This window comes from Mesitornis unicolor, unplaced genomic scaffold, assembly GCF_000695765.1.
Source record: "Mesitornis unicolor isolate BGI_N332 unplaced genomic scaffold, ASM69576v1 scaffold48277, whole genome shotgun sequence".
Lineage (NCBI taxonomy): Eukaryota > Metazoa > Chordata > Aves > Mesitornithiformes > Mesitornithidae > Mesitornis > Mesitornis unicolor.
The window spans coordinates 1-10,830 of NW_010195455.1; the positions used below are offsets into that span (position 1 = coordinate 1).

General features: G+C 41.7%; 1 protein-coding gene across 1 annotated transcript in view; it reads right to left on the reverse strand.

The window, feature by feature from the left end:
- Positions 1 to 9,061: 9,061 nt before the first annotated feature.
- The window catches only part of RSF1 (remodeling and spacing factor 1), a gene marked incomplete at its 5' end in the record, with an annotated part of 19,373 nt that continues 17,604 nt past the window's right edge, over positions 9,062 to 10,830 (reverse strand). The window contains 2 exons of the mRNA XM_010188099.1: positions 9,062 to 9,630; positions 10,780 to 10,825. Of these exons, the coding sequence (XP_010186401.1) occupies positions 9,062 to 9,630; positions 10,780 to 10,825 (615 nt within the window). The remainder of the gene's footprint in view (positions 9,631 to 10,779; positions 10,826 to 10,830) is intronic.

Below are 10,830 nucleotides of genomic sequence, written 5' to 3' on the forward strand. Positions count from 1 at the left end.
GTTCAGCCTGTCCAAATCTCTTTGGAGGGATACTTCATACTCCAGGGCCGCGTGTTGCATTTAACAGAAGTTCAGAGTGGGCAGGCACAGATTTCCTGTAAATTTACAAACAAAACACAGCAGCACTATTTGAAAGCTCTTTTCCTCAGCTGCAAGAGCTTTAAAAAGTGAGTTACGATCCAACCCCCCACCAGTGCCAGAACACTGAGTGTCCAAGACTGATTTAGTCAACCAGGGCTGTGTTTAGAGGCAAGAAGAGCAGCAGGTACCTTCACAGGGTTAAGAGTTACCTTAGTAGGACAGAAGGTAAGACTCGCCACCTGAGGGAGACTTTCTCTCCAATGACTGCAGGGCACTGCCTGCTGTAAGATGGCCAGTTTGGACTTAAACACCCAGAGTCCCTCAAAAATGCGTATGTAAAATGTTGGCATTTCACAGAATCACAGAATGTTAGGAGTTGGAAGGGACCTCTAAAGCTCATCCAGTCCAACCCCTGCCAGAGCAGGATCACCCAGACCAGGTCACACAGGAACATGTCCAGGCGGGTTTTGAATGTCTGCAGAGAAGGAGACTCCACAACCTCTCTGGGCAGCCTGGGCCTGGGCTCTGTCACTCTCACAGTAAAAAAGTTTTTCCTCATGTTCACATGGAACTTCCTGTGCTCCAGCTTGCTCCCATTGCCCCTTGTCCTGTCATTGGCTATCACTGAGAAGAGCCTGGCTCCTTCCTCGCCCTTTACAAATTCATAAACATTAATGAGGTCACCCCTCAGTCTCCTCTTCTCCAAGCTAAAGAGACCCAGCTCCCTCAGCCGCTCCTCACAGGGGAGATGCTCCACTCCCTCCATCATCTTTGTGGCTCTGAGCTGGACTCTTTCAAGCATTTCATCTGGAGCAAGAGGGTGGATTTCATTGCAATTTCCCATGACTACAGGAACACGCAATAGCTTTTCTATAACCACAGACGTGTTCAAAGAAAAACAGATTAACAGGTTTCAGTGGTTCACGCAGAGAGAAATCACCCTTTTCTTCAATTCACTTCTCTCTCCTTGACTTTTTCCCATTAGTCGTAAAACATCATCAGTGTCCATTGCCATGACATGTCAGAACATCTACATCCTCACTGCTTCTCTGCAGGCTTCCATTTCGTGGTTTACACATCTCAGCCTAAATAAACGAACCTGCCTCCTCTCTCATTGGCACCACATGGACACCTCGCAGATGGATGCTGGAACATCCTGGCTGGGTACGGCACCGACTGCATGCAGGATCCTTGCAAACAACCAGGCCACAACCAGGTGGATTTTCTCCCTAGCTGTAAGATTTCACCACTAGTTCAGCAATTACACAACTACAAGAGCGACCAAAATGGCAAGCACTGAACCCTGTTCAAGCTACCAGTTTTTGTCAAGTGACTGCAACATCACTGTGAAATGAGGGACAAAAGATGCAATATACCAGAAAATCATCACAACTGCAAAAATAAATCCATCAGGTCATCCCCACCATCAGCTGGAGCTGGTCAACGAAAGAAAAACTGTCAGTTGAGCTGCCGTAAGAAAATCAACGTAAAACACAATTTCTCCATTGCTGTAATGGGCAGTCACTGTCATGGGCTGGAATGATACACAGCAGCCATTGCTCTGCTTACTTTAAAAGCCAGAAAGAAATCACTCCTCTATGTGCATGTGATGACCATTAAAAGCACTTGTTGCTTCAGTACACATTCTACTTTGTACATCGAGTTATTTCATTTTTTTTTTATTATGACAATTTACATGTCATATTTATATGAAAGAAATGACAGTAGATATTATAACAAAAACATTATGAAAGAAAAGTTACACAATTAGGCCTACAAGCTATAAAATGGCTTCAGGCCCAGCTTATACACAAAGAGTTCTGACCAGACTGTAGTGAGAGACAACGCTGAACAATTCATTAACAAAAATATTGGCACCAGCCTTAACATTTTTTTTTTACTTCATTTACAAGGAATACAGTATTTAAACAGTTGTGTACTGCAAATCTAAAAATATTAACTGCAGTTAACCCCTTGAGCACTGAGGCCACCATGACTTCCATTTTTAAAAGTTTTAATGCATCATGTTTTACATGCATGTGATATTACCTGGGGGGGGGGGAGGAAAGACAGTGACAGCACCACCCAATTTATGTGCAATAAGAAAAACACTTCCAGTTTTCTCAATGCATCTCCCCCCCTCTCACACACACAGTGAGTGTCCCCTCAGTCCTTTCCTCTTCGATAATGTAGCAAGTCATGATCGAAGAGAGGTTGAAAAAAACCAAAGTTCAGGACTCAAGAAACGCAAGGGTTAAACACTACATAAAGAGCCCAGCTTGTGGAACTTCACCATGTTAACTCCTCAGGGAAAGGAAACAAAAATGAGGCCAGCTGTGAATGAGACCATTTTTAAGGAACTCAAGGTTTCTCTGCAAACATATAAACAGCACACAGGAGTAAGACAGAACTGTATTTCATGTAAGCGCATCTTGAATTTTGAGAGACCTATCTGGCAGGTTTGAGCAATTCTCACAGAATACCGGAGGACAACCACCCTGCTAGCAAGTAACCTGGTCTGTGCTACCTGGGACAAGGAATGTACCCAATGTTTGTCTCATATACAGGATCTATGCCTATGTGAGGACCGTCGTGCATACTGAGAACGGTGACGTTACGGTTTCGAATCGGTCACATACCAACTCCTGGCTGCTGTAGGAGGGCTGTGAAACACAGGTAGGAACTAGCGACCGCGGCGGTGTTAACAACAAATCATTTTAATGTGAGAGAGGGAGAGGAGTACCATTTTAATGAATACAGCATAGGAGTAAGATACTGTACAAGATTTTAGAGTCCATATAATGAGTATGCGATGGAAAACTAAACAAGGCATATAGCTTTATGATTCGATTTCCTTTTCTACCACTAACTTGAGTAGCAGATTAGCATCTATTAAGGACTTTCCACTGCTCTAACTAACAAATGGTGCACTGGTAACTAGGCCTATCATGTTTTAGTAGAAGGACTTTATTCCCATGGAATCACTTAAGTCAAGTTCTGACAGACTAAGGAAGCATCGCTCATCAGTTTGGTTGTGTGGGACACAGGAACAAACAACAAAGCAAGCTGTGTGGACTCCAACTGACGTCCTCAAACATTGTCACAATACTCTACAGACTGATCCTAATTTTCTCCACAAAGCGCTGATGGAACAGAACCGATTCCCTCAAGGAAGGAGACCTTGCCTAGATTTTCCTGTTGCTTTGAAGGTCAGGATGAAAAAAGGAGGGTATCGGGGTGACTCTCCTACATGGAGACCTTCCATTGAATATAGTCTTTCAAGGGCAACTCAGAAGTAGTTTTCAGGCCTGTCCAAGACCTATCTTGCAAATGGTATGAGTTTGAATACACATTTTCCATTCCACTCCCCTCCATCCATTCCCCGTCCCCTGCTGTTACGTGAACAAGCATTCAAACAGCAGGAGAAAGCGACTCTGTCTGCACCTGGGGAACCAGTGAGACTGACTATACACAAAGTGCTGCAAAGTGCACGAAGTAAACCAACTGAACGCATAGAGCGACTCTATCGCCCAGCTCTCCTTAGTAACCTTGGGGTTATATGGAGCCATAGCAGATATATTCACAGACACGTGTGCTTTCATTAAGCACGTGTCCCCTCTAACTGCTCTATGTCCCCCCTCACACTCCTCAGCTCAGGTGTGGGGTGCCAGCATTTACAAAATGATAGTCAAAAACTCAAGTTGTAGGACTTCCTTTTAATTGCAGTTAAATCTGGAGCCTTTACACCACAGATTCAATTATAAAAACTTCCTATCTACTTTAGAGTGTTCTATTCTTTCCCCCAGAAGCTGTACACAATCTTTTTAAGTGTCACACTAAGCAATATAAATCTTTTGCAATATACAAAATAAGTTAAATTACTCTGAAGCGTCAGGACAACCAATTCCCAAGCACACAATTTTGCCATTTGGAACTATCTGTTAGTTACACCTAATCTAAAATAAGAGCTTGGTAAGTGATGCACGTTTTCAGAAGCGACCAGCAGTCTTTGATACCCCAACTGCTGGGTGTCCAGCTACAGAAATAATTTTTAACTGATAAATATATCTGAAGCCAGAGCTCTCTGCTAGGTCTCAGACTGGGTACCCAACTCTAAAGCACCAAAAATCAGTCATAAAGAATTCTTCTTACATTAGTCTATGCTGGCAAAAAAAATAAGGATAATTTCTGTTGGGTTTTTCTTTTTTGCCTTCCAACATTTAAAGTCAGATATAGTCCCTACCCCAACTGTCAGGGAAGGAAGAAGAGTCAGACTACCAGGAAATGTGGGCTTAATCCTGCAAATCCTTATTTCAGACAATATCCAAATTCTTCTATAGAAGTCTTAAACACTTAAGGAACTGCAGAACTATGCTCTTTCACATGAATTGCTGGAGTTTCCCCCACCATGTTCAAGACACCTCTTTTCAGAAAGTTACTGTTCTGAAGATATTTGATCTTTTATAGATATATATACTTATATATTTAAGGATTTTATATATCCAGTGAATCGGAAGCATACGTCAAATGTAAATACATATCTAGGGTGCGTGCTGCACATTAAATCCATATTACAAGCCCGTGAATAGTAGTCACTGCACATGTACCCAAACCAATTTTCAAGGCCTATATATTGCTGTTTTGAACTAGATGATACAAATCTCTTTGTTCTGGGGACTAGCATTACTGCCAGAATTTATTTAAGTTACTGTGTACAAAGTGAATTAAAAAAAGCAGGTGCCATAAAAATTCCTGGTTTAGTTTTCATAAAAAGAAGTTTGTGAACATATGTAAGTCAAAACAAGTATTTGAAAGCTTAGACCAGGCCCTCCTATCGAAGAGCATTGAAACCAAGTTATAAGCACCTGAAAACAGAGGTATAAAACAGACACCCTGACAATGAACTAGTAAAATTATTAAACACTTGCAGCATCTGGATACCAAGGTAGTTCAACTGATAAATGTGAAGACAAATCAGAACAAGTGGACCACTGCCATACAATCTTTTCCTTTTGTGAACATATATTTTTTTCCCCATGACGCTGAGTAAGTTCTCTCACCAAGAGTTCAGACACAGCAGCTCTGTAACACAAGCAAACAGAAAACAAGTCCAGCTAAGTCATAGCTCCCGCTGTATGAAGAGTAACTGAGACACTTTAATCCAAAGAAATCTGGAAGGTGACTTACTTCATAAATTAAAAAAAAACAAACAAAAAAGCACCTGTTCCTTCCAAGCGCTGTCACAACAGAGCAACCCTTTCATTAAAAGCAAACCAGGAAGATGCAGCGATTTTATAATGCAATTCAATGTGAACACAGTCAAACTATCAAAGAGCTGATTGTTCAGCACTGATCTTCCAACAAGATTTCAACGCTGAGGGGTTTTTTGTGGTTTGGTGATGGCATTTTCAAATTTTAAATGAAGAATATGCTCAAGTTCAGAAGAGCTGATAACTAGAAAAGAGCAACTGCGGTAAAACTGAGTTCTTAATTCCACCACCCTTCTAGTTAATCAATGCACCACATTCATTACCTACAGAGCAGACCCTCTGCGCGCTGTGTGTCGCTGGTAGTCACACGAGCTGCACACAAGAAAGCAGAGCCATCCTTTATCTTGGTGACACATAAAAAGTTCATTGCTCCACTCTTTTTACATGTTCTTCCCCTCACCAATGCTACTTAAACTGCACACAGAAATCAATTCACTTTCTTCCCAATCAGTAACACTCCAAAAAGCTTACAGTTAGAAAACAAAGCTTTTAGTGACAACCTGTGTGGAATGTGCAAGTTTGTTGAATAAACGCCTTGCATGTTCAGCCAATAGCTGCTTGTTCTTTTACTGTGAAATCCACGATGTTAAAACATCCCTGGCCAGTTTTCACTCTGTTTCTCACATGGTTTGAGCTTTCTGTTAGCCCAAAGGCACACCTCAAGATCAGTATTCAAAGCCATTTAACTCCTGATCTCACGACGAGTACAGAAGAGCACAAGATCGTGAGGACACCAGGAGGCCGTTTCCCCTCTGGAATCACATACACGTACTACAACAGCACGAACCCTGTGCAGCGCAGTCAGCTGGCCTCGTGTCAGAAAATGCCATCTTTCCAAGTAGGAGACTGTACATTTTCCAGCAAGCAGGAAGCCTTAGAAGTGAGAGAAATAATGACTTTGGAAATGTAAGACTTTCCAGAGCATTTTCTGCAAATTTTACTTGCGCAACATTCCCCCGGTCTAAAAGGGAACTCTGGATCCTGGGGCAGGAACCTGTCTCAGGTACCAAAGGTGACTTTTTGAAGACAAAAAATTCGTTTTTCACAAGTGACCTAAAGAAAGTAAAACTTGGTAACAACTTCTCATTCCACATTTTTAAAACATGACGCTCCTGATATAAGCTCCAATGCTCCAATTCTGCTTCCTGGTCTTTCCTATTTTCACATCACTCCCTAATGCAGTACTCATTTTGTCCTGGTTGGTGTATTTGGTATTGTAACGCTTTTCCTACATTCACAATTACTTGCTCACAAAGTATTTAACATTTGGTTGACGCTAAAAGCAAGAGTGTTTGTTACAGCACTGCTAAGGCTCCATCAGGCAGCAGCAAAGACTATAGCACTGCCAAAACGAATGAGAAACCATCAGTTGCACAGTGTTGCTACACGTGAATCACTTTGCTCTGCAAATATTAAAAATGCTCAGCAATTAACAACATTGAAAAGTGGAAGTCATACGTTCTTGCTTGTTTTAAAACATAAGTAAATTAGAAATGTAGAAGAACTATATTTATGCATCACCTAGGCAAAAGAAAAACACTGTGGTAGCTTAAAATGCTACACATGCTTTTTAAGAACTCATTCTAAACTTCTGTGGCTTTTCACCACCCTGTTTTAATATCTGCTCATGAAAACTGTTAACAGTTCATCAATAAGGTGGGAAAATATTTTATCTTTAGTGGAATCAAGTTCTCATTTAGACAGAGAGTGATTTCTCATTTTTTTAAATCAGAAGCTTGCTTAGCACAGCAGATAATGAAGGAGTTCCCTCATTTTGTGTCTCTGCTGATTATAGTTTTATAGCAGATACGTGCACTGCTAGAGCCCAGGTAAGAGTCATGGAGTGGTTCTGAGAGAACTCGTGATGAAAGAGGTGGGGAAACAAAACCAAGACTTTCAAGGCCAGAAGGTAGGTAATTTTTGCATCTAGGTTTTCTAGAGAGGTATTTAGTAAAGGCCTAATGCCGGTTTTATTACAAGAAAACAGAAGTGCTTAGTGACTGACTAGTAAATACAATATAAGGGAAGGGAATCAGGTGGGGCAGGGAAGGAGAACTCACTCCTTGGTGGCAGCAGCAGTTTTGGTGCATCCATTGCCGGCAATGGACATAAACACCAGTCAAAAATCCAAATCTCAGAGCAAAAGGATTCATAGATGTGACCTTTTTGGATTTCAATGTTTGGCAGATCTGTCTGAGCTGTTTGTGTGCTACAACGTGTACAAATGCTACAGCCTGCATCTTAATTCAGAATCAAGAGGAAACTGAATGCTACCCAAACCAAATTTGAGTTCTGCTCTTTATGTGCTCCATGGTGTTTGGTTTTGTTTTGTTGTTTTTTTCCTTTTGTCACCTTTTTTGTTCTTTTTGAATAAAAGCACATGTCACTTCATGCCCACTCAAAAGTTGACGAGATGTCTCGGAGTCAAGCGTTTTCTCTCAGAAATACTGCCTTCTTGAAATCAGTTGGTCACAGGACAATTAGTAAAATGTATTTTAAGAAAATTCTAATGGCCAAAGGCCAACCACTACATTCAAAACCTGCTAATACATCCAGGCAGATAAGTAAAATCAAAACAAAAAACACACACACAAACCTCAAACAGAAAAACCTCCAAAAGGAAAACTGTTCCATTTGTTTACTTCAATTTGAAGTAGATATTAAGGACATGAATGGACCAGTCACGGTTTATTTGAACATCCCTCAATCCTCTGATGCACTGTCACTCTGTGGCCAATGGCGTTTGTATGTACACATTTCATTCTGAATACTCCAACAGATGGTGAGACTCGAGTGGCCGGGCAGCTACCGCAGGGTTCTTTTGTTGGTAAAAGGTTGCAGCACGTCAAGATACCATCCAACTTACAGACCAACTTCACATCGCTACATCCTCCCGCTAGACACTGTGCATCGAAGACCCTCTGATGAACGATGCATGAGACAGCTTCAGAAATTGATGGCTAGCGTGTTTTGACTGTCAAAAACTTCATTACAGTACACTTTACTATACAAACACTTTAAAGGATATTTATTAGGAAAGTCTGCAAGTCATAATGGATAGCAGAGTTCTTGTTTATGGTACCTTCTTGGCCTCTAATAATTCTGTTTGCCTCCGGTGTTAATCAAACTGCTTCCATGAATGTGATTACTAAAATGAGCTATGGTATGTTAACCTACAACTCACAAAATGCGACAGTACAGACATTATTGGTTTTTAACTGTCTGTTAAGTTGTAATCTAAGTTGTGAACATTTAAATAGAATATATCTCTCATATGAAAAAGCTAAAGCACAAGTGCTTCTGCATTCCCGCCCCCACCCCTTGAGCCAAACCCACCCCAGTTCCGGTTTGGGCCCTGACCAATTTGGAATGCTTTCTTAGGCCACCCATTTCCACAAATTTGTATGCACTCAGGAAATATAAAGTCAAAAATATACAAATCTCTTGTTGTTATAAGGTTTTTTGTGAGTGAAATTACCCAGGACCATGGACTTGGAAGGTGAAGGGGGGGTAAGAGAGGGAATTTACAGCAATTCATCTTCAAAGTTCAAAACTGGTCACTTCACAAAAAGACTGCAGGACTGGTGAAATTCTTGCTTCTAAAAAGTGATACTGTAGTGGAGAATTTTCTAGGAAAAATAAAACAGCTTTTAATAACTGGCCCGCTGGTATGAGCTACCGTGGAATAAATTAGCACAAAAATGGAAGTTTTATAACTGTTCACTGTTACAGACGTAATCAACAAGGTCAGTCACTCTCAAAAGTTCGTCTTCGTCTTCCTCCGGCCCGACCGCCTCCTGCCCACTTCCCGTCCCATTGGGCGCCAGGCTGGCGCTGGCTGTGCTGTCCTTGGGGGCCTGGGTCTTCTCGCTTGGCTTGCCAATCAAGTTCTCAATGGTTTTACCTGGGCTCTGTCCGTTGGTGGAAGGCAAGTCCACCAGGCTGTAGTCCAAAGGGCTCTCTACTTTCCCTACGTTATCAAAGTCATCTTCATCGTCGCTTTCTATCCGGTAGCAGTGCTTCTTGGTGTTGTCTTGAGGAGCTTGCGGTGCTGGCAGCTTATTTGCAGGAGCGGGGTTTTCAGCGTCGTCGTTAGCGTTTTCGCAGTTATCTTCCTCGTCTGTTTCAATTCGATTCAGCCGTTTGCGGACAGGCTTCCCCTCCTCTTCCTCTCCTCCTTCCTCAGAGTAGTCGTCTGTACTTCGCCGACGTTTCTGAATCAATCGCTTGGACTCCTTTGTGGATTCATCGTCGTCAGAGTTCTTCGATGTGTAGCTCTCTGGAATAAGCAGCAGACTTAAAGCCATTAGCAAATCTGAGTGCAACCAAAACAGTGACACTTTTTACATTTCTCATCCTTAACGCTCATTAAAAAGCCATCTCTCTGTCTCACCACACACAACTCCATCTCCTTTCCCAGGCTCCCCAACAGTGTCAAAACATTTGCATTCTTTTTACTTTCTAAAGAAAATGCTCGAGCAGCAAAGACCAACAATTTGTTGATATTCTGCTCCCACTCTGAGCAGCACCAGAGGCTTTGGAGGCAGGTGTATTCCCCCCCCAAAACTGCATGCCAGGAAATATGCAGGACTCTATTCTTAATCTCACAGCAACTCCTTTACACCCTCCCAGAAACAGGAGAGCTCAAATAATAGCTGCACTATCATAAAAAGATATGTATAGATACACACACAACTGTATTACACTTCCACCGCTCCCAAATTATATATGTTTTTTCCAAATCTTATGAACACTGCCTGTCACCTGAAGTTTGCTGCCCTTTAACAGGAGGCCTTTTTATTTTTATTTCCTACACACTGACCTTTGATGGCTTAAGTGAGAAAAAGATGGAGACTGAAAAATCGAATGGCAAACACCATTTGCTATCTGCTTGTGACGTCCATGAGAAAAGCATGTGAGTTGACATTTTAAATGATATTATTTAATGTAGGTTCAAGCTGATAGAGACTGTCAGAGTTCCTGTATTTTCAACACAATTACATTTCCAGTAACACTGTTACATATTTTACAACACACTGTGGGAGCACCACCAGCACAAACACAATCAGGGTACCAGAAGTAATACCCTTTCTCTTACAAAAGAGAATCTTTAAAGACTCATAGGACAAAGGTTTGTGACCTTTTAAAAGAAAAGTGGTGAAACGGTTACATTAGTAACAGCTTTGGAACCCCAGCACTCCTTGCCAGAAGCAGGAAATTGGCACCTGGATGTCAGGATTAGGGACAAGGATGACTGAGAAGCCAACTGTAACAGTGCATGGGGACTGTTTCGGAAGGAAAAGGTTTCTGAGAAACATCACAGAACTCTAGGAAGAAGATTCTCCAAAACCTCTAAATTATCTTGTTTTCTCTTCATGCTAGTGCTGACGTACACCAGCTCCTGCAAACAGGGGACTGTTTGTTTTACCTTCACTCTCTGAAGTGGAGAGCCTGAGTTTATAAGCTCTTCTTAACTCTT